Here is a 24,680-nt window from a genome sequence, read left to right as displayed (position 1 = left end):
TGAGGAAAAATAGGGTTTTTTGTGAAAGATTGTTCCAGGGAAATTAGACATTGGTGTTTGGGATTTTGGTTTTTTGTGTCCTCCTATCTGCAGAGTCCTGATTCTTACCATAGAACTTTTCTCTTTGATAGTGACAGTGTGGTAGTTTTTCTTCTTAAAAATCAACTTAGAAAAAAGTCCCTTACTCAGTTTGGGTTTGACTGAGGGATAAATGTGCATGAAAAAGCCATCTGTTTAGCACACGGGTGAGTGCCTACTGTGTACGAGGCACTGATCTCATTACAGGGGGTCACAGGGATAAATAAAAATCCTCCTTTCATGGATTTTACATTCTTACAAGATTTTGGTTTTTCTGTGTCCTCCTATCTGCAGAGTCCTGATTCTTCTCATAGAACTTTTATCTTGGATAGTGACACTGGTAGTTTTGTGGTAGTTGAGCCAGTCTCCATGACTGGACTCTGGTCTAAATGTAGAGTTGACTGTTCCTAAAATAAGTGTCGCAACACTTTTTTGTCCCACCTTGGTGCTGGTCAAAGCCTCCAGAGAACTGCTGTACTGTGGACTGTATGCATTAAATTAACTAGTAGGCCAAAAGTTAAAGAGTAACCAGCTGACAAGATACAGTGATGAGTTTGAAGTAAAAGTCTGCGGCCTCCCACACACGTCATCTAAGTTTGTATTCCAGAAATCCCCCTGGAGTGCTCTTCTTGTTGCTTTTTGGGGGGAAACATTTTAAGGACTACATTCTGTTACCTTATTTTGGTGGCGGTTTTAATTACTCCTGTTATTAAAATTATAGGAGCACCTGGGTGGCTCAGTCGGTTGAGCGTCTGACTTCAGCTCAGGTCATGATCTCACGGTCTGTGGGTTCGAGCCCCACGTTGGGCTCTGTGCTGACAACTCGGAGCCTGGAGCCTGCTTCAGATTCTGTCTCCCTCTGTCTCTGCCCCTCCCCCGCTCATGCGAGAGCGCGCGCGTGCATGCGCTCTCTCTCTGTCAAAAATAAATAAACATTAAAAAAAATTTTTTTAATTATATCATAAAGCATACCATAATAAATATTTTTAGCTAAATCACATCATGGGTACTTTTATGTTCAGTTTTAGGAAACTTTCAAAAGTGTTAGGTATTTCTAAATATCTGGAAAGTATTCTGGGGTTTTGTACATATATTGACTATCCAAAAGTTTCATTATTCAGAATATAATGTATTAAAGAAATGCCAGGCTTGGACTTGATAATCTTTGGTTCTCGTGCTCTCTGCTACCATATAGCTATATAAAGTTGGGAAGAAAAGCCACTGAACCTTTCTGATCCTCAGTTTTCATGGTCTGTAAAATAAGGCATTCATGATTATATTTTCTTGCTCTGCAGTCTGAATACACAATGCTACAAAATTGTGACAGGAAGAGTAAAAGTTGAATGATGATCCTAATAAATAATATGTCCTAATAAGTAATATTTCAAGAAAATTGACAACTTTATTAAATATCTTTATTTATACAATGTCTGTTTAAAACAAATGTATTAGTTTCTTGGGACTGCTGTAGCAAAGCACAAATCGAGCAGTAAACTTAAAACAACACAAATGTATTTTCTCACAGTTTTGCAGGCTAGAATTCTGAGATCAAGGCGTCAAGAAGGCCATGCTGCCTCTGAAGAGTCTAAGGAAAGAGCCTTCCTTGCCTCTTCCTAAGCTTCTGGTGATTGCTGGCGTTTCTTGGTGTTCCTGCATTCATAGCTGCGTCATTCCACTTTCCTCCTCTGTCCTCACATGGCTGTCTTCTCTCTGTGTGTCTGTGTCCACACTTCCCTTTTAAAAGAACACCAGTCATACTGGGATTTAGGGCCCACACTAAAGGGTTCATTTTAACCCAATTATATCTACAAAGACCCTATTTCCAAATAAGGACACATTTTTAGGTTCTGGGTTATATAAATTTTGGGGGGCTACTGTTCAAGCCTATATGACATATAAGCAATGAAATTTACCCCGAAGATAAAGTAACAGGCATTTAGTCTTCATATCACTTTAATAATAGAAGTTGTTGGGCATTTACTATGTGCCAGGCACTGTGCTAAGCATTTTACTGTTACTTACAAATTTAAAGGTATACCAGTGGAGGGTCAGAGAGGTTAGCAGTTTGTTCATAGTCAAGTGAACATGTAATCACAGAGCTGAGATGTGAGCATCTGTTGCTCAAGTTGGCAGTTGGTTCAAGTGCTCGGCTACTTTTTGAGTTATTAAAATGGGAGGTTTTTAACTGCCTGTGTTTTAGTAAAGTGGATTGATGTTTCCATTTCCCATCCTGCTCCAAGATTTGCCAGGATTGCCTGGGTAGTACAGACCTTTTCATGAGATGAATCCAGGTTTGGTGGTCAATTGTAGGTTGTCTTAGGTTGGGGAATTAGGGGGGTGAGGCTTTTTCTTTCTAAAGATTTTCTTTCTAGCATGTTAACGTTAATTTTCTTAAAGTAACATATTCCAAAAAAGAAAGCATTTGAAAACTACCACTAGTTGACTACCAATTTCTCTTCTGTTAGAAGTTAAGTGTTAACTTCCAGATTGAGAGAGTCTTGAGAGTTTCTTTGGTAGTCATGATTTCCTTTTGCTTTTTGGAGAAAAGATAGTGTTTAGGAGTTCCTCTGTACTCTGCTACTTACTCCCACCATCCCCGCCCTTAATTTGAGAGGTGGCCGGGGAGGGACAGAGGGAGAGACCAAGAGAATCTGAAGCAGTCTCCAGGCTCAGGTCAGAGCCTGGTGCAGGACTCTATCCCATGACCCTGGGATCCTGACCTGAGCCAAATTCAAGAGTCGGATGCCCAGCCAACTGAGCCACCCAGGCTCCCCAACTATTGTATTTTAATTTTCATATTCAGTGAGCTTGTTTTGTTTTGTTTTGTTTTGTTATTTTAAAACTCCCATGCCTTAAAGTGAGAAAGGAAAACAATGTATGTACCTGGAGTGTGTACTGTATACGGGTATCTTCATGTATGTTAAATGCACAGAGCAAATCTTACAGCTTACAAGCGTGTAAGAGGCAGAGCTAAATTTGAACCTGGAGCAGTTTTTCTGAGTCCAGAGCATTTTCTAATTTCATTGAAATTTCATACCTGCTGCATAAAACTGAGGGGGAAAAGCACAGGGACCAGATGGATTCTGTTGCTGAAGGAGACTTTCTTTCTCGTAGCACAGTCTTCAATATCTGTGTCTAATACAAAACATACCCTTTTTCTTTTATCTCTTCCTTGACTGATCTGTGAAATTACATAGCAGCTGCTAACTAAAAATGGACATATTATTGGGAATGAGGTGGAAGAGCATTGAAGCTTCTGGATAGAAAAGGAGCTGAATGGAATAGCAGAAGCCTAGAAACACACCATTGTCTTCAAAAGTGATGTTAAGCAGTTTATCTTCCCATCTCAGTGGGGTTATCAGGCATTGTGGACAGCTGGGTCTTGCCTGGGTGGTAGCCCAGGATGGTTCTTGTGGAGCTGATGTATTAGGTCACTGCTTTATCTTAAGATGGGTAAGGGACATTGACCTATTCAGAATGAAAAAGGGAGCAAGTAGGTGAAATTACATCTTAATTCTGTATTACAAGTTAAGAGGCGATGTTTTTTAATCTTGTGCTTTGACTCCTTCTGTTATACAAAATTGGTGAAAGAGAAGCAATTAACCCAAGTCTACAACTTTAAGTTTTTTCTATTCTTCCCTTTTTGCTTGCTTTCTTTTGCCCTGTTTTGTCATCAAGCTTAGCATAATTCCTTCTACCATTCCTTCATTTTTAAATTCTGGTACATATTAATTTTTTTCTTCCTTTTTTTGACATACATGACAGCTTTGCATTTCCACAGAGAAATAACTTATAAGGCTACGTTAAGACTGCGTGCAACTCTAACCCATCCCAATTCCTTTCATCCTTATATAGGAGTTTGCTAGGCCTGGGCAGCTTGGGCATGACCCTGGTTCTGACTCGGGGAGCAGTGAAGAAGGATGGGGAAACTCTCCTGGTCTTTTTACCTTGGCCTCTGCCAGTTTGCTCTGTCTATTGTAGAGTGCAGTAATAGCACTGAGGTGCCCACTCCCATTTAATCCTTACACTGTCCCTTTATTTTTAGCATTTAACATCTTCTAATGTACTGCATAAAATTTACTTACTTGTTTGTTCATTGTCTGTCTTCCCCAGTATTAGAATGTAAGCATTTTATGGGATGGGTTCAGGTGGTGTGGGGGTGGAAGGATAGGTCTCTCCTTCTTTCCTGTATCCCCAGCAACTAACAAATGTAGATAAATGGGTAATTGATGGCTTGATTTGAATGAATAAAAAAACAACAGTAGTTTAACCCAGCCATTAGCCTTAGTTCTGCCATGGATTGGCCTGTTGACATGACATTCAACCTGCATCCTCTCTGGGTCTGTAAAATGATGGGGAATAAATGGGCCCTACGAGGTCTCATAAAGTCTCAGGAGAGTATCCTTGTTGTCTCTCAGAGAGGTGTTTATTTTAAGAAATTAGGGTTTAAGGAAAAAGTTTTCTCTTTGGAAAATATTGGCTGTTATTTCTGACTTACCTTCTCACCTAAAAAAATTGAGGGAGTAACTTTATACCTGGTAATTGGATTATTTAGGCTTCTGGCTATAATTAATATAAACTTAATATTTTCCTATTCAAAGAAAAAACCTTTTAACCTAAAACTCAAAAAATAATTGTTACATATTTCCATTCTTGGTGTATGACTCTGCTAGGGAATATGGGATTCAGATATATATGTATTTTGTCTAAGTCTTTAAGAGCTTAACATTAGTTAATAAGCAACAAATTGGGGCGCCTGGGTGGCTCAGTCACTTGAGCGTCTGACTCTTGATTTCCACTTAGGTCGTGATCTCACTATACGTGAGATCAAGCCCCACATAGGGTTTCTGCACTGACATAGCGAAGCCTGCTTGGGATTATCCCTCTTCCCTTCCGCCACTCACACTCTCTCTCACTCTCTCAAAATAAACTGAAACAATAACAACAACAAATTGAGGCAACAATAAATAAAATGAATATTTTGACCTAAGGTTCTGCTCTGGAAATGAGATTCAGATACACAGAACGTAAGACAATCACAATACTTTAGGACCTCTGGTAATGTGGATAGAGCAAGTAGGGCTCAGTTAACCAGGGACATTTTCTTGGAGATGGGATTTGGATCTGACAAGGTCTTTGAAAGGATGAATGACAGGGGTACTTGGGTGGCTCATTTGGTTAAGCATCCAACATCAGCTCAGTCATGATCTCACGGCTTGTGAGCTTGAGCCCCTTGTTGGGCTCTCTGCTGACAGCTCAGAGCCTGGAGCCTGCTTCGGATTCTCTTCTCCCCCTCTCTCTGCTCCTCCCCCATTCGCTCTCTGTCTCTCTCAAAAATAAACAAACAAAAAAAAAAGGATGAGTGACATTTTGGATAGATAAATATTTTTTAAAGGCAAGAACCAGTATGAACAAAGGACATAAGAACAGGTAGTATTGTAATCTTTAATTGCATTTGTTTACTTGTAACTATATTGTAATAACCCCCACCTCTCAGTGATAACAACTTCATATACATTCAGACATTTTCTGGGGGATAGAGATTGGCATAATTGTAACCAGGGCTCTTAAGCAGGGAAGATATTGAATGCAGTATTTTGAGAATGGAATAGTGTGCAAGATAGCTTTCTCTTGCAAATAGTTTATGAAATCTGTTCTATGCTTGTGATTGAGACAAAGTACTTTGCGGCAGAAATTCTTATAGCTAGAATAACTTCATTTTGAAGTCTAGGGCACATGTTTCTTGCTTATTATTAGTTAATGACCTTTCTCCCCTTTTCTGTGGAGTTTCCACTTCACTTTCTACATGGGCGGGTCTTGGTCTTATTCCAGGATGGGTAAATGCTGTTTCTCTTCCCTTTGGGCGGGGCCAGGAGGGTGTTGTAACACTTATTTTTCATATTTATTTTTTAAATTGTGGGGTGTGTTTTTTGGTGTGTGTGTGTGTGTGTGTGTTTGGACTGAGGTAGAATTCCATTGTCCTTTCTTATTTATTTTTGAGAGAACAAGAGACAGAGCATGAGCTGGGGAGGGGCAGAGAGAGAGAGAGAGAGACACACACACACACACACTCTCTCCAAAGCAGGCTCCAGGCTCTGAGCTGTCGGCACAGAACCCGACACACACACACACACACACACACACACACACACACACACACTCTCTCTCTCTCTCTCTCTCTCTCTCTCTCTCCCCCCCCCCCTCTCTCTCTCCCTCCCTCCCTCCCTCTCCCTCTCCCTCTCTCCCTCTCCCTCTCCCTCTCCCTCTCCCTCTCCCTCTCCCTCTCCCTCTCCCTCTCTCTCTCTCTCTGTCTCTCTCTCCCCAAAGCAGGCTCCAGGCTCTGAGCTGTCGGCACAGAACCCGACTCAGGGCTCGAACCCACAGACTGTGAGATCATGACCCGAACCAAAGTTGGACGCTTAACCGACTGAGCCATTCAGGTGCCCCCATTGTCCTTTCCTAATGTCAGCCCTCCCCCTACCCCATTTCATCTCTTTGCATCCCCTATTTCATAGAGATTTTTGAGTTAGACAGGAAAGGAATCCATCCCTTGGATGGATCATGTGGTTCATTGGCCTATAAGAGCTTGTGTCATAATGGCTAGGGAGCTCAAATCGATAGTCAAAATCTCTAGGCCCTAAAATCTCTATTTTAGGATGTTTACTGGGGGACCCTGATGCTGAGTCAAGACTGATTAACTCTAGTGTGTTTTAACTTAGAACTTGCTTTAGGATTTACCAGTGGAGTTTTTTAAAACTGTAGAATACCCATCCCTAACCCCAGGGACTCTGAGTAGATTTGATGATGAAACTGGGCAAGTATTAGCTTGATGAGTTTCCCCAGGTGATTCTAATACAAAATTACCTTTAAGAGATACTTATCAGTCCGCTCTCCTTATTTTCTGGATCAGAGAAGGAGAACCAAAGACCTAAAGCCCTCGTTACTTTCATCTCAGTCTTTCTATTACACAGTATCAGAACTTGATTTTGGTTACCTCTCTTTGAGTTCATGGGGAGATTCATGTGTGCGGCTTTTTGTTTGTTTTTCACAGCAAGCTCATTTCTGCCTTTACCAAGCTGGGCCCTTGCTGACTATGGATAGGATTTGTGGAGTCGTTTTAAATTTCTTTTTACATTTTTTATTTCCTGGGATGAACATAAGATCTGACTTTGAAATTGTGGAGCAGGAACCCAATCTGGGGTGATTTTTATGCATATGAGAAACAGGTGCCTCTGGAACAGTTTTTTGTTTTTTAAGTTCTTGGTTTGTAATATAGGGACTGGACTGTTCACCTTTGTAGTAGTTTTGGCTGCTCAAATAGTTGGCTTACTTATCACTTATATTTGTAGCACTTACGATAATGCTTAAGCCACATCTCTGATCAGGTTAACTAGAAAATTACATTGCTGCTGTTCTTATAGTCTAGTCTAGTTAATAATACAGTGTAAAAGTACCATATTTTGATAAAGATTCCAGATCTGAAAGATGTGAATAAAAAGATGCCAAAGGTAACAAGCTATGTAGGTCACAGCATTCAGGTGGAGAAAAGGGGAAGTTTGGGTCTGACTTAGGCCTTACTCATTGCTACTTACTGCTAGGCTTTTTGTTGAAATAACTCTTGGGAAAGTAAAGCTGCTGGTGTAGTGTATTTTGTTTCAGAACCCTAGGAGAAGAAGGGAAGAGGCCTCTGCTAAACCAGTTCCCTGTCCCTAACCCTTGTCATAGTAACTCCTTCATTAAATCTGTGACTTATAATACCACTCACTTATGCTGCTTTTCTCTCTGTCCTGCAGGGGTTGATAGTTCTTGGGGAGGCACCTCCCCCGGAGCATACACCAACAGACTTATTTCTTCCACTTAGTTCTGAGGTGAAGACGGATCATGGGAATGATAAATTGGTAAGTGTAAAAGATAGAAAAGGGGAGATGAGTGAGAATTCAGGGGGTAGCATCAGTACACAGTTCATTCTCTATAGCAGGTATCCTGGCATTGGCTGAAGGAAGAGGACTGTGTCCCCTTTTATCACTTTTGACATTTCAAGGTCTGAATTCCTGAGTAGAGCAGCACAGGTCCCCTCCTACAGCTCTGTAGTTGACCTTGAATTTAAAAGCAGTTCCTAACTCAAGACATTACAGCTAGAGCAAGTAAGGCATCATGGAGTATTACTGAGAATCGGGAGAGCACGTGGCTCTGATACCTTTGAAGAGTAAAGACAACCTTTCTGAGAAGGCCACCATAAGATGAAAAGGTGGGACTAGAGGTTTAACTCACAAGGATGTTGAAAGTGCTCTGAGTTACCTTCTTTAGTTCTGTAATGAGGATAAACCTGTCGTTTTCTGTAATCTTCTGTATCCTTAGAGCCTAGCTCAGGTCTCCCTCTTCCATGATTTCTTCCTTTATTTCTATTTCTCTCAACATCCAAATTAATTTCTTTAATTTCTGAATCCCCAAGAGCACTTTTTTATTTGTTTCTTTCACTTTTCCCTCCCCTCTTGCCCAGAAGCTCTTTGGCTTTTATAAATATTAGTATTTCTTGATTTAAGTCATTTGTTAGAAATTCCGAAGTCCCATGACAGCAGTGTGTTTGGTAGGCTAGAGTGTTGGCTTTTGAAATCGTGCGTTAAACCAGCTAGTCTCTTTGCGTCTGCACATCAACAGTTTTTTTTCCAAAATGGAAGTATTTGTTGCCTTTTTTTTTTTTAATTCCTCCTTCCCTTCAAGAAAACATTTGAAGACTTGTGGTGTAAAAATAGTTACATCAGAGGCATTTCTTTTGTTGTGTTGTTCATTTTTGCATTTTCATTTCTGAAATTCACGAAAAAGCCAAAGCAAATTTTTCAACGGTCAAAATATAGTTTTAAGAAGTTAGACAAAATTCTAAAGAAAAATACAGTGTAACTTACTGATGACAGTGAGAATGATGAGTGCTAGAATAAGATTACTCAGGAGCCTACAAAACTTCTAATACCCTGTAAGAATAATAAAGCCATTACCTTTGGAGTCATGTTCTCAACTAAACACAGATCAATTTTAACTCCTCAGTGTTCTGAAAATAGACATCCAACTTAAGGCATCTAAGCCCTAATCCAGTGTAAATAAATAGTAAGTAATACAAATTTAAGTAATTCATCGAGAGTCCCGTGACCCTTTAGTGGACTTGTTAGATGATGTTCAAGTGTTAATACTGAAAGGACTTTCATCTTTTTGCCTATTTCCAACCTGAATGAGTGTTTTTTGATGGACGCAATATATAATCTGCTTTGGTTGTGGGCGTTGTACAGATATTGCAGAAACTAAGTGATTTGGAAGACTGGATGCACGAGTGAGCCTTTTTTGAGCCATGGAGACAAGCAGGAAATGTTCCCTGAGATGGAGTGAGTTTTGTTTTTCTGCCACAGAGTAGAGTACTGAGGTAGAAGAAGGGAGGAACTCCTAGAAAAATGCCCTTTAACGCAAACAGACTTCAATCTGACTCCTTACTAAAGGCAGTTTGAAAGGTAAGAGTAGGCAGAAGAGAGAAACCAAAGGGCCTCTGGCTTTGCATCTGCAGGTGCTGATAAAGTCAACTGCTGCACTAATAAATTCTGATATGAAATAAAAAGCCTTCTGAACAAAAAAGGGTGTGTTCCTGGAAAGGAGGATTGTCTAAAGCTATTGAGAGTTCTCCCATGTTCTAAAACATGCCCTTTCCTTCTTTCTCCTCCCATTCACTCTCTTGAATAATTAGTAGTCCCCTTTCCCCCAATTAAGAATTAAACAGTGAATAGAGCTAACTTGGAACCTATGCCTGTTACTAGGTAGGAAGAACACAGTTAAAAATTACCAAAGAAAGTCAACAAAATTTCTGACAAAATATTCTCACAGGGCCTCCTCTGTCCCGTTGGTACAGGGTTTTTTGGACTCAATTAGATAGCCACCATCTCCTTAGCTTTCATATTGTCAGAGGATGGAGGTCATAGCTGCCAAGTAGCTAGAAACTGAGGGAGGAAATAGTGGCAGAGAGGGACTCATGGGGGCGGAGGGCTTAGTCCCATATTCTGTGTAAGTAACTCTCACGTCCTTCAGCTGACTTAACCCCTGATCCACAGAGTTCCGTAGAGTTTAGATAGAGCCAAGTAGAAAGCAGCAGTTGGTAGGCTGAAAGAGCAGAGTAGAGAATGTAGTCAGTGCCCGCTGCAGCAAAGAACAGCATTTGGAGTTTGAATTCCAGCAAGACTTGATAAATACCTTCGACTAGGGCCTTATACTGAAACCAAAGAAGACTCATGATTTAGGAGTTAAAGACTTTCCCAGGACTAAGGAACTCACCCACCATAGGATTAAGAAATCCCAAATAGGGGCGCCTGGGTGGCGCAGTCGGTTAAGCGTCCGACTTCAGCCAGGTCCCGATCTCGCGCTCCGTGAGTTCGAGCCCCGCGTCGGGCTCTGGGCTGATGGCTCAGAGCCTGGAGCCTGTTTCCGATTCTGTGTCTCCCTCTCTCTCTGCCCCTCCCCCGTTCATGCTCTGCCTCTCTCTGTCCCAAAAATAAATAAACGTTGAAAAAAAAAATTAAAAAAAAAAAAAAAAAAAAAAGAAATCCCAAATAAACCCTGATAGGTTTCTGTGAAAGCCTGAAACTAGTTACACAAAATCAAGGTTCATTTGATTTGTAACCAATTAGAAATTTGCCTACTAGAGCAGAAATCAACATGCTTCTGGGAAATTTAACTGAATTCAGAGTAACATATCATATACAATAAACAGGAAACTGTGTTCGTTATCATGCAAGAAGATGATAGAAACTGATCCTGAAATGGCTCATAGTAGAATTAAATAGAAATATGTTTGAAGGAGTGCCTGGGTGGCTCAGTCAGTTAAGCCTCTGACTTCGGCGCAGGTCATGATCTCACGTTTCGTGGGTTCAAGCCTCACATGGGGCTCTGCGCTCATACAGCACAGAGCCTGCTTCAGATCCTGTCTCCCTCTCTCTCTCTCTCTGTCCCTCCCCAACTCTCTCTCTCTCTCTCTTTCTCAAATAAAAACATTTAATAAAACTTATAGAAATATATTTGAAGATTTAAAGTAAAAGGTAGCAAAAACATGGGGAAATATCAGCAAAGAGGTGAAAACTAAAAAAAAAAAATCACGTAGAACTTGTAGAACATAAAATTGTGGAATTGAAAAGTACAATATCCGAGTAAAAAATTTACTGGTATACTAAACAGCAGATTGAAAACTTACACAAGAAGGGATCCGTACACATAACAGATCAGTGGGAATTATCCAACCAGAAGACAGAAAAACTGAACATTGAGCTGCTCAGAGATGAACATAGTGCTGGGGGAACAGTAAGTATGTATAATTCGAGTTCCAGAGGAGGTAGGGGGGCTGGAGCTGAGGAAATAATGACTGGATATTCAAATGAAAAAAATTTACAGATTGAAGAAACTCCAAAAATAGTAAGCAGGAGAAATACAACATGGTGAAAATGAATGCTGAAGAAAATCTTGCATGTAGCCGGAGGGACAAAAGATGCATTCCATATAAGTGAACATTGGTAATGTTTGGTGACTTCTTTTCTGAAACAGTGGAGGACAGAAAATAGTGGAATGGGATCATTAAAATAGGGAGCAGTGCCAAAAAAAGTCTTTAAAAATAAAGGTGAAATAAAGTCATTTTTAGATGAAATTGAGAAAAATCTGTTGGCAGAGTATGTGCACTGAAAGAAATGTTAGAGAACTTTGTTTAGGATGAAAGTGAATAATACCAGTTGGAAACTCAGATCAATGGGGAAGAAAAGCAGGGAAAGATCTACTTTATGAACAGTAAGCATAAGAAAGCTACTGTGTGTGTATTAATATTAGCAAATCGTTTTTAAGACAGGAATACCAGAGATACAATTCTCAGTTACCAGAGATAAAGAAGGACATTTTAGATAATGGGGTCATTTCACCAAGGAGACAGAAGAGTCATAAAGGTGGATGCCTCAAATACATGAAACATAAAATATATGCAAATTAAAGGGATAGACAAATCCATAATTATATTTCAAAATTTTCACACTTGTAACTCAGTAATCGACAGAATTACTAAACAACAAATGTGAGTGTAAAAGATCCAGACAACACTGCCAACTTGACCTGACTGATGTTCGTAGAACTCTACCTCCCCCCGCCACCCTCCCCAACACCCACACTTCCCTTCTTGTGCAAAGTAGGAATAATACTGCAGGTCCAGATCCCGTTATCTGCATCTCCAAACTCCAAAGATCTGTGAGAAGCAGAAGTGGTTCTCCCTAAGGTCTCCATCAGGTCATTTGTTGACAAAATTTGACCTAAAGTGATACTTGATGAGACTTTACATTCTTAATTATGCATACCTTTTGAAGCAGAAATATTAATGTATTTGATTTTTTAAAATTAAAGGACTATTTTTGGGGGGCAGCATTTTAAGGTTGATAGCAAAATTGAGCAGAAGATAGAGATTTCTTAATATACCCCCTGCCCCAGCATGGCACGCCTGCTTCGGGTAGTCTCCGTTGTCAATATCCCCCACCAGAGTGGTGCGTTTGTTACAGTTGATGAGCCTGCAGTGACATATCACAGTCACCCAAGGTCCATAGTTTACATTACAATTCACTCTTTGGGTTCACACACTCTTTGGCTTTGGATTTATATTTAATTTTGAAGCACTTACCCAGAACATACAATGTGTGACTTTTTAAAAGTCTGTATAAATTTCCATAACACATCTGCCCTCAAGGGCCTTAGGTAGGAGTGGCTCTGTTTCTGTACCTCTTTGGAGTTGTTGATAATTAAGTATTGAGGAAGTACAACGTGCTTCTAACAGTGTTTGGTCCATAATAAACGGTTGGTAAAAAGCTTGCTGTTCCAGGCTGTGCTGTGTGTCTAGGAAACACCTATTAGCATAACCAGGTATCTTCCTTGAGGGCTGCATGGTGGTACAACAGACCTATAACCGAGGAGTCTGGGGGGCAAGAATTCTCACTTCTAAGGGAGGTCGGGAAAGGTAATAGAGAAGGATGTACTGTATTTGCACTGAGTCCTTGTACATTTGCTGAAGGATGGTATTGAGAGTGAGTTTTGACAGGGAGGGTACTGCATGTAGGATATGAAAGAGGTTTGAGAGAGCCTGGTGTGATAGAGGAACTACAGATACTTTTCTTTGATGGACTGTTGGATGATGAGGCCAATTCATGATGGATTTTGTATTTATCTTAGTGAACTGTATACTTTATCCTGTAGGTGACAGGAAGCTGTAGATTGATGCCACGTTTGGGTATGAATGAAATTTGCTTTATTAATGCTGGATAAACTTTTCTTCATTCTTTTTTTAAACTTAAAAAAAGATTTTAAACTTACAGAAAAGTTACAAAAGTAGCACACAGTCTCCACATATCCTTTACCCAGCTTCCCATAGTGTTGTTAACTTGAACTACCATTGTACAAAGACCAAAACCTGGAATTAACACTGATAGAGTACTATTCAGATTTTATTCAAATTTCACTTGTTTTCTCACTAATGTTTTTGGCAGAGGGAGCAGGAGGAGAGGGTCCACAATCATAACTGCATTTAGTTGTCCTGTCTCTTTAAATCTCCTCTTAGTCTATGATTGTTCCTCAGTCTTTGTCGTCTTTCATGGCCTTAATACAGAAATACTGGTCTGTTATTTTGTGTAATATTCCCTCAGTTAGAGTCATCTGACGTTTTCTCATTATTAGAGCTTGCGCACTTGTAAGGAACACCGCAGAAGTGCTACTGTGCCGTTCTCAGTGCACCATATTGGGGGTACATGATGTTGGTTGGTGATACCTTTTTTCACTTGGTTGAGGTGGTGCCTACCAGCCTTCCCCACTGTTAAGTCAGTATGTTTCCCTTTGTAATGAATGTATCTCCTAGGGAGTTACTCTGCAATATTCTGTTGCTCATTATACTTTATTCCACAATTTTATCATCCACCAGTGGGTTTTGCCCACAACAGTTATTACTGTGGTGTTTACTAAATGGTGATTTTTCTGTTTTCTACATTTGTTAATTGGAATTCTGTTAGGAAGAGCTGTCTTTTCTCCCTCATTTATTTAGGTATTTATTCCGTCATTCAGTAATGTTTATATCAGAATAGGTTCGTTTCATTTTATGGATTATAATCTGTTCCTATTTATGATTCATTCATGCTCCACTTGTCTCAATTTTTGGTACCAGGCCTCTTTCATACTGTTTCCTGTGTCTTTTCAGCATGCTCCCCTTGGTTATTGAGTATTCACTTTCAGGCACCAGAAGACATTCTGAACTCATCCTGTATTTTACCTGCTCCAGCCCTGGTTCTTTTTATTGGACAACAGTGTTTAGAAACCAAGATCTGAGTACTAGTTGTCCTCATTGCTACTTGGTATCATTGCTTCTGGGACTTCCCAACAGTCAAAGCTGGGAAACACACATGTGCTAAAGCATGCATGCATACACATGTATCAGTGTTTATTTACCCATTTGTATATACGTTAAAAACTGTAAGTGCATATTAATACCAGTCCAACACCACAGCCTTCTTCATTGATACTCATTTTTATCACAGAAAGTAGTTTCATAGTTGCCATCTCATATCCTTGTGAGAAATGTATGTATTAAACAGTACAATATTGTGTACAATGTCTTTGCCCTATAATACGCAGTCAAAATACTATCTCCTGAAGTTATACTTAAATCAGTTTTTTTTCCTTATCCTTTTAGTGTGATGTGTAATTGTTTTGTAATGCAGTTAGGTTTTTGTTACCTCTTTAGAGTTATTCTAATACTGGTATTCCATGTTTTCTCTCCCAACACAATAATCGATCTTTATTATTATTTTTGAGTATGTGAAGCATTACTATAGTTCTAAGAATCCAAGCTGTACAAAAGACCATCATTCCTACTGCCTTGTTCCCATTTTCCCATTCGTTCCATTCTGTTCCCACTTCCTTTAGGTGGCCATTTTCATTAGTTTTTGGATTACCTTTCTTTTGTGCAAATGAGCAGGTAACAAGTATATTTTCTTATATACCTGTTTTTCTTCCAGGAAAGGTAATTACTGGGTGAATATTTGAAATTGAAGTTCTCTTGTTTGTTTTAGCAAAATATTGCTTCTGTGGCTTTTGACAGATGACTTCATTATTTGTTTCAATTTGTAAAATAAGCCTTGTTCTTTTACCCTTTCCTTCCTTCGTGGAGTGATAGTGATAAGTCAGAGGATAAATGCTTTCTCAGAAGAAAGGCATGCTAAACATGTAAACTATTGCTATTTCTTTTTAAACAGTTCAAGGTATTATCTTCCTACCATTGGTTAAGCAAGAACAACTTCTTTTTTTGTTGTTGTTTGTTTGAAGTTTTGCAGTCACCAGGTTTAATGAATAGTGCATTGGCCCAACAAGGGTTTTGAGATAGAGAATAGAGGGGTAGATACTGGCTGGGGAATATTTGCTCTACCATATATATTTTTTTAATGACTAATTAGGACTATTAAGATAAATTGGACTGTGGATAAATAAGTTGAATAATAAGAATTTATGACTGCTTTTACAATTACTTTATTTCTTTAGTTTCCAGCTGCCTGTTTTCAGTGGTGTAGGTAAATATAAATCTTGGGCATTATGCTGGTTGAAATTTTTCAAAGTAAGTCAGTCTTGGGCGCCATGCTGGCTCTGTCGGAAGAGCGTGTGACTCTTAATTTCAGGGTCGTGAGTTCGAGCCCCACATTGAGTGTAGAGGTAACATACTTATATCCATACATATATAAAATACAAACATATTTATATATGTACATATATAAAATGCAAACTTAAAAAATAATTCAAAATTATTTTCATACAATTGTATATATTTTAACCTCAGTATAGAGGCATAGGAAAGTGAGGCACAAAATAGTCCCATTTTATATATGCAAAAATGGAAGCCTAGCTAACTAACTTGATGGAAGTGGAATTTTCAGAAGGTTCCGCTCCCTATTTAGCACAATTTCCTGGCCATGTTGCTAGTTCGTGGAAATGACTGGTACACTGTTTACGGGCCAGCAATATTTTGGTGATTTTAAGCAAGACTATGTTGAGTATCATTGAGATGAGCTTGAAACATGAAGTAATTCATATAAAGTCAAAAAGTAATTTATTTTGATCCAGGAATAAAAGTTGAATTCTTTTCCATATACCTAGCCCTTTCAGTCAGGGAAGAAATCACTTCTATCTAACCTTCCTTGCTACTTTTAACTCCCAAAAAGTCACCCCCTGAACCTCTGCTTTTGGGAGAAGGGAAATTAACAGAAATTCTCTACTACTGCAGCTTTTCTGCTCTCTTCTTTCTGGCTGTGGGATGTATGTACCACATAAAATTCAAGAAAGCTCAGTAATAACTCCTGCTTTCTGGATAGGAGAGCCTTTAAATTCTTTGATCCTTTTTACAGTTTCTCGTTGGAAAACAGATATGAGTCATGTGTTAGTTTCCTGAAAATACTAATGATGTAAACCACTGCAGTAGTAGTGATCAAGCTTAAATTAGTATGTGGGTTTAATATTTGTAAAGTGTTTATTAATGTATCTCCACTCTCTGTCTTTGCAGCCTTTTGGACTGCAGGATAGAGAATGTTTACTTTTACTTAAGGCAGTGTGAAGATATTTAAGAAACTTTAAGTAAATTTACGTGTGTTGTGAGCTGTGGTTTTCTTTTTCCAGATGGAATGCTGTTGGAGGATGGGGCTAATATTTTAAGCGCTTTTCGTTTGGGAATGAATGATGAACCTAGTTGCCCCAGTGCCCTGCTTTTGGATTTCAGTGTGATTATAGAATATCCCACGGTCCTCTGATTATTCAGTGCCTGCTTGTGTGATTGGGACTGGAACCTAGGCACATTTCCCTCTGTGAGGTTCATGCTCTTGACTGCTTGCTGTGTGCTGCCTTATCTGTGACAAACATTTCTGTGCTAAATCATGTTTTCTCTGTTGCCTTCAGTTTTAATTTGGGGACTGAATTGCCCCCAAATCAGTAAAATTCACACTGAAGATTTATGGCATTTAAGTATATATATGTATATGTATATGTAGGCATGAAAAAATAGGCTGTTTGCAGCAGTTATCTGTAGGTCATGTGATTATTGATGACTTGCGCTTTTTCTTCAGATTTTTTTTTTTTATTTAAAAAAAATTTTTTTTTAACGTTTATTTATTTTTGAGACAGAGAGAGAGCATGAACAGGGGAGGGGCAGAGAGAGAGGGAGACACAGAATCTGAAACAGGCTCCAGGCTCTGAGCTGTCAGCACCGAGCCCAACGTGGGGCTTGAACTCACGGACCGTGAGATCATGACCTGGGCTGAAGTCGGACGCATGACCGACCAAGCCACCCAGGCGCCCCCAGATTTTTATAAGAAAGATAAATTTTTTGGGGGACTCCTGGGTGGCTCAGTTGGTTAGGCATCTGACTTGATTTTGGTTCAGCTCACGATCCCATGGTTGTGGAACCTGCTTGGGATTCTCTCCTCCCTCCTGACCCTTAGTTGAAGACTCTTGTTACTATGTAATTATTTTGCTAAGCTTCTGTTCCATGGAATCATGGAACTTACTATTAGTCTGTAATCATGGAACTTACTATTAGTCTGTAAGTAGGCACTTACTATTAGTCTGTTAAAATATTTTGGTTCCTTACCCTTCTTCACCCCAAAGCAAAAGCCAGTTCTCCTAGTTAATTTTCCTTTTTCCTCATTCATACGAGTTTTTTTAGGTTGATATCAGAAATTTTAGATGTTTCATTTAAGTGATGAAATGGTGCTGCTTTTCATTCTGGATACTGTTGGTTAAATGTTATAATGTATTTTTAACTTTCTTCTCCTTATTTAGATCGAGTCTGTTTCTCAGCCCCTGGAAAACCATGGTGCCTCTGGTCATTCAGAGTCATTGTCTACTAAATCATGTGGAGCATTGAGACCTGTCAATGGTGTTATTAACACGTAAGTTTTGTGTCTACTTCCTGTGCTCAGTAGGCTCGTAAATGATGAATTTGGGACTCTTAGTTATCCCTAGCCAGGACTAACCCTGGTTTAAAGTCAGAAACCTTATTGCTTAATAATATTGTGCATGCATCTTACAGTAGCAAGTATATTTTAATTAGCATATTAATGTGTTTCCCTTTTACTTACTGTAGCCTAAAATTAACTCACCATGGAGAAAAAAGAAAAGGTCCTACAGTTATTGTGAGTCGTTATGGTTGGTCCTAGTCTTGGTAGAATTCTTCAGAAGCGTGTACATAAAATCTTTTACTCTAGGACAGATTAGATCCCTAAAGGCTGTGTTTGTAAATCTGTATTTATGAAAGTTGAAGGAATCCCTCTACAAGTGAAGAATGTGTATACATCCCTGAAAGTCGAATTTTATAGAAGAACTATTTCTTAGGTAGCCCATTAACATTTGCAGGATTAATTATTTTCTTACCACTTGCAGTTTTCTACAGCTAATTCTTCTTTCATGCTTCTGTTGTAGAAGAGAACTTTATCACTTGGAACCTGAATTTGTCACTTACTGACTTACACTATTCAGACATGATGTTGTTGTCCACCAAGAGTCTTAAAGATCAGCACAGACACTGCATGCACGTGCACATGCACACATACACACTCACTCACTCACTTAGATTAGCAGATACCAGCATCAAGAAGTGATGTGCATCTGTCCTAGAACTTGTTTGTGTCTGTGAACATGTGTAAGCAGAGGAGGTTGAAACGGTATCAAAGGCTTTGTTTCCTTGTCTTCTGAGACGTGAATATTCTTCCTTCCCCTTGTATAGTCTTCAGCCTATCTTGGCAGACCACATTCCAGGTGACATCTCTGATGCTGAGGAACAATTACAAAAAAAGCAAAGACTGAATCTAGTTTCTTCATCAACTGATGGCACCTGTGTGGCAGCCCGAACACGTCCTGTACTGAGCTGTAAGAAACGAAGGCTTGTTCGACCCAACAGCATCGTTCCTCTTTCCAGGAAGGTCAGTACTGGTGAGACTTGGTCATTGTTAAACAGTGAGCCAGATGCTCAGATAGAATTATTAGTCTTTTGCCAACTTTGGTTCATTTAACTAGTGTTTTCCAAACTAACCACCCAGGTTTCCTGGGGAGCTTGACAAAATACTGGGTTCTGAAGTTGGGCCTGGGACCCTTGTTCTCAGAAAAACAACTCCTAGATGGTTCTTCAGCCAGATTTGGAAACCACTGACTTGAACTTGTTAATAGAAATGGGGAAGAAGAGGTTTAAGTGCTGCCATCAACACTTTGAAGGAGGGTAACGTGCTTCCTACTTGTCCTGTTATCACTGAAAATGGCATGCTTTCCTTTCAAATAAGAGTCTCTCTTAAAATTTTTACATTAATGTGACTAAATGAATGGAGGTCAGTTAACAAGTGTAGGAAACTTTTGATTGCTGCCTCTTCAAATAGCACAGTTGGACTTCATTCCAAAACTGATGAAATAATACTTCAGTAAAATTCATACCATGCAGTGGTTAAGAGCATTACCTTTAAAGAGGATAAACTTGGGGCGCCTGGGTGGCGCAGTCGGTTAAGCGTCCGACTTCAGCCAGGTCACGATCTCGCGGTCCGTGAGTTCGAGCCCCGCGTCAGGCTCTGGGCTGATGGCTCAGAGCCTGGAGCCTGTTTCTGATTCCGTGTCTCCCTCTCTCTCGGCCCCTCCCCCGTTCATGCTCTGTCTCTCTCTGTCCCAAAAATAAATAAACGTTGGGGAAAAAAAATAAATAAAAAAATAAAGAGGATAAACTTGGGTTTGAATCATGACACTGCTACTTAATAGCTTTGTGATTTGGAGCACGTTTACCACCCCCACACTCCTCTCCCCATATCCTTCCCTTCGCCCCAGGCCTCAGTGACCTCTTCGGGTGGTTTGAGGGTTAAATGAAACGTATGTAACTTGCTCATTGGGATGTCTGGCTGATACGTTCCTGGTACAGAGTGGCTGTTACTGTTAGCACTTGTGTTGTTCACTCATTCAACAAATATTATTGAGCTCCTACAGTGAGCGGGGTCTGTTCTATGCTCTGGGAATACAACACTAAACAAAAACAGATAAAAATGTTTGCCCTCCTGAAATACTCGAGTGGGTAGAGACAGAAAATAATAAGGTATAATGGTAAGTCCTATAGCGTTAAGTGCTGGGGAGAAAAATGCAACAGATGAAGGGAAACAGGGACTGCCCGGGAGCTCCGATGGAATGGGGCCTGGAGGCCTTGCAAGGGGAAGGAAGAGACGGGGAAGGAGTGACTGGTGAAGTGGAAGGAAACTGAAGGGAGTAAGGCACATGGAAGACGAATGAAGAACGTGGGTCAGTGAGGAACAAGCGGTGGTGTGTGAGGTGCCGCAGGCAGGCCCAGCACAGGAAAGGTGCGAAGTGACCATCGTGTATGGCAGGGTTAGGGTTGTTCGAGGTCCATGTGAGCTGTCTTGCTAACGGGAGGAGAGCGAAATTCTGCTTGGAGTGGAGTGGGTTCAGGAGAGAAAGGGGGCAAGGAGTTGAGATGTATTCAAAGCATTAAAGAGAACTGAATGCTTCAGTTGAGAAACGTTCTAGATAACTCAATATTGCTGTATAGGAGAGCGGAGAAATCACTTATTTGAAGGGAAATGTTAAGATAGAGCTAACTATTACAATACACTTGCTGATGAGAAAAGTGATAACATAAGAAGAGGGGAGAGAATTGTCAGAACCATTACTGGTTAGACAGTGGATTATCGGTGCTTGGCTTGTTTTGTTATAGTGTGCAGTTGGACCGGATAACCTTGCCTTTATCTTTTTTGTTTGTTTTTAAGGAAAGCACAGTAAAAATTAAACTATCAGATTGTACCATTTTTCTCATGTCTGTTCCTTAGAATGCCTGCATTACCAAAATAACAGAAAAGAGAAGGGTATTTGGCAAGTTTCTCACATTGACATTTGTGGTCTCAATTTTTTATGAATAGACCTATAAGTCAGAATTTTTTTCTCAGAGGTTAAAGAGTTGATATTGAGAAAGCAAGAAAACTGTATATTACTGTCAAATGTAAGAAAGTCATTTTTGATCATGTCTCTATGCTTTTGACAACAAAAAAACCTCAACCAAACAAAAACAAAAAAATCTCAAGGGGTAGTAGTGTCCTTTCTTGGGGCAGTTTGCTAGTCTCACTGTGTCATGACATCTAGGGATTTTGTAAAAATTTTCTGTGGTGTAGGGTGGCCTCCTGGATTCTTTTTTTTTTTTTTTTTTTTAATTTTTTTTTTTTTCAACGTTTTTTATTTATTTTTGGGACAGAGAGAGACAGAGCATGAATGGGGGAGGGGCAGAGAGAGAGGGAGACACAGAATCGGAAACAGGCTCCAGGCTCCAGGCTCCGAGCCATCAGCCCGGAGCCTGACACGGGGCTCGAACTCACGGACTGCGAGATCGTGACCTGGCTGAAGTCGGACGCTTAACCGACTGCGCCACCCAGGCGCCCCATCTTTTTTATCTGTATGGTAGCAAACCTTCCCTGCTCTTGACAATAGCTTCTTCTGGTCCATGCCTAAAATCAAATGTACTTGTGAAGAGACATACAAAGCATACTAAAAGACCCTTTGATTCCAGCACCAGTTTCTTTTTCCTCCTCCTCCTCCTCCTCCTCCTCTTCTTCTTCTTCTTCTTCTTCTTCCTCTTCCTCTTCCTCTTCCTCTTCCTCTTCCTCCTCCTCCTCTTCCTCTTCCTCCTCCTCCTCCTCCTCCTCTCCTCCTCCTTCTTTAGTGTTTATTTTTGAGACAGAGCATGAGTGGGGGAGGGGCAGAGAGAGAGGGAGACCCAGAATCCAAAGCAGGCTCTAGCTGTCAGCACAGAGCCTGATGGCAGGACTTGAACTGTGAGATCATGACCCGAGCAGAAGTCAGATGTTTAACCAACTGAGCCACCCAGATGCCCCCAAGCATCAGTTTCTAAAACAGTCATCCTGACCTACAAAAGTAAGCTACATGGTAAATAAGACAAAAGAAACCAATTGAGTTCAGGAAATAAACCATTTGCTGGTTATAGCAGAAATACTGGAGTTCTGCCAGTGTTGGAGGCAAAGGCCATTCTGTCTTGATTGCTCACTATGTCTCCTTGCTTGGTGATATTTGCTGTTGAGCAGGCATCTTGTCTTTTATCATTTTGAGGTGCTGGATTTGCAAAGCAAATTTATGCAGCACTGTGTTGAATCCCCAGTGTGCTCCAGGTATTCTTGTGGTTTCACTGGTGAACAAAGTGCTTGCCTTCATGGAGCTTACTTTCTAATGACAGAGCCTAGATAGCAAAGAAGGTAACAGATAAGCCATTCTCTGATATTATTAAACAGCATTGAGTTCATACTTTAATAAGATTTGCTTCCAAGTTTTTTTAAAAAGAATTTTAATAAAACAGGAACTACATCTCTCTGGATTAACTCAAATTACCCTTGTTATTGCCCTTCCCACCACATTTCTACCTACGCAGGATAGATGGTTACTAGTATATCTACAAGTAGAGAATGTAAAAAACACATGTTTAATGTCAATGTTACTGGCTTATCTACATATTTTAAATTATCTCTAGTCCACGCTAGAACAAAATATAAAACTCACTTTAGGGAACTCATTCAGTTTTACAGAGCAGTCATCTTAGTTGAATCACAGCTGGAATTTTATTCTATCAAGTTTTACCAGCATTTCTGAAATTACAATATATCTTATAGCTGAGATGTACTTTTAGTGTAGTAGCACATTTCTTTTTGCCTCTAAAAGTCTGTTTTTATGTCATTAGTATCTTAAATTCAGTGACTACAACAAAGGATTTAGTAAGATGAACTTGTTGGAAATAAACAGGATTGAAATCTGTCAGTAACTAATGAAAGGCTTTAAATGACGAAACTGTTGACTTTAGGTTAGAGTTTTGAGCAGTGAAGTATCATAAGCTGTTTTTTTTGTAAAAGATAAATGTACAGATAGTTTATGTTTGGAGTAGATTGGCGATAAGAGAGACTGGAGTCTGAAAGAAAGAAAGACTAGTGACAATAGTAATCCTAGTGGAAGTAATAGTCTGAAGGCTCCAAAGCTCTCAGGATGCAATAGTTTTGAAAACTAGTCCTAAGGAAGAATCACTAGGGTGTTGTGAGTATCAGAGTTGGGAGGGCAGAGAGCTTTGAGATTGGGAGAGTGGGATTATCTTCCATGGAAATCTGTAAAGCCTGGGGAGAATGTGGAGGTTATTTCCTATTATTGTGATTTTATTGTAATATTAGTACATATGATAACAAGTTGCCCTTAATTGCTATTTATTATGTATTTCATCACTTTTGGGGGTCTGGTATGGTAGATGTTAGCAATTAGGCCAGTGAAGAAACACTCAAGTGACAAATTTTTATAACGTGTTATCACTGTGTTTATTTCCTATCCTGCTGCTTCTATGAGGTATAGTTATAGCTCAATCTAAAACATTAGTTTCTAATATACTGAAATTTCAAATCAGTAAAAATTTTAAAAGAAATGGGCCAATATAGGGTTGCTTTTTATTTTGTTAGGTAAAGTTATTTTGTATATTAAGTATATCACAGTACAGATAGTATTTTTTTAATGCTTATTTACTTATTTTGAGAGAGCTTGTGCAGATGATCTGGGGAGAGGGAGAGGGGGAGACAGAGAGACAGAGACAGAGACAGAGACAGAGACAGAGAGAGAGAGAGAGAGAGAGAATGAATCAATCCCAAGCAGGCTCTACACTCAGCGTGGAGCTCAATGCAGGGCTCAATCTCATAACAGTGAGATCATGACCTAAGCCGACATCAAGAGTTGGACACTTAACTGGCGGAGCCACCCAGGGGTCCCAGTACGAATAGTATTATAAAAGAAAAAATAACATGCCTTGAGATTTTGGATTGGCCTTAATAGCATTTCTTTTTAATCTCTTTTTTGAGATCAATACAACTTTTTTAAATTCCAGTATAGCTAACATACAATGTTATCTTAGTTTCAGGTAAACGATATAGTGATGTAACAATTCCATACATCACCCAGTGGTCATCATGACAAGTACCCTCCTTGATCCCTGTCACCCATTTCACCCATTCCACCACCCACCTCCCCTTTGGTAACCATCAGTTCTGTATAGTTAAGAATCTGTTTCTTGGTGTGTCTCTGGTTTGTTTCTTAAATTCGACATATGAGTGAAATCATACGGTATTTGTCTTTCTCTGACTCATTTCACTTATTAGGATTATACTCTCTAGCTCCATCCATGTTATTGCAAATGGCAAGATTTCTTTTTTTTATAGTTGAGTAATATTCCATATGCATGTGTGCGTGTGTGTGTGTACTTACCACTTCTTTATCCGTTCATCTGTCAGTGGACATTTGGGCTGCTTCCATAATTTGGCTATTGTAAATAATACTGCTATAAACATAGGGGTAGCATTTCTTATCAGACGATTTGACAGTGTTCTGGTGTGATTTTGGAATTTTATAGTCTGTTGGAGGATAATTATGTAGGAATGTTTGCTCTGGGTTTTATTTTAAAGTTGGATTCTTTAAAGTGGTCCTCTACCACTTCCTCATGTATCACACTTGAGGACATA

At 39.7% G+C, this 24,680-nt stretch overlaps 1 protein-coding gene across 6 annotated transcripts in view; it reads left to right on the top strand.

Moving 5' to 3' along the window:
* KANSL1 (KAT8 regulatory NSL complex subunit 1) overlaps positions 1 to 24,680 on the top strand; it is a 182,182-nt gene that overhangs the window by 128,718 nt on the left and 28,784 nt on the right. For 5 of the 6 annotated variants that reach the window (XM_043584867.1, XM_043584863.1, XM_043584864.1 and 2 more), the window contains 3 exons: positions 7,872 to 7,976; positions 17,935 to 18,044; positions 18,878 to 19,073. In XM_043584867.1, the coding sequence (XP_043440802.1) occupies positions 7,872 to 7,976; positions 17,935 to 18,044; positions 18,878 to 19,073 (411 nt within the window). The remainder of the gene's footprint in view (positions 1 to 7,871; positions 7,977 to 17,934; positions 18,045 to 18,877; positions 19,074 to 24,680) is intronic. The other variant, XM_043584866.1, reaches the window with a different exon arrangement.

This window comes from Prionailurus bengalensis, chromosome E1 (genome assembly GCF_016509475.1).
Source record: "Prionailurus bengalensis isolate Pbe53 chromosome E1, Fcat_Pben_1.1_paternal_pri, whole genome shotgun sequence".
NCBI classification, from domain to species: domain Eukaryota; kingdom Metazoa; phylum Chordata; class Mammalia; order Carnivora; family Felidae; genus Prionailurus; species Prionailurus bengalensis.
The sequence above is the reverse complement of the archived record's forward strand: the minus strand, read 5'-3'. Positions and strand labels throughout refer to the sequence as shown.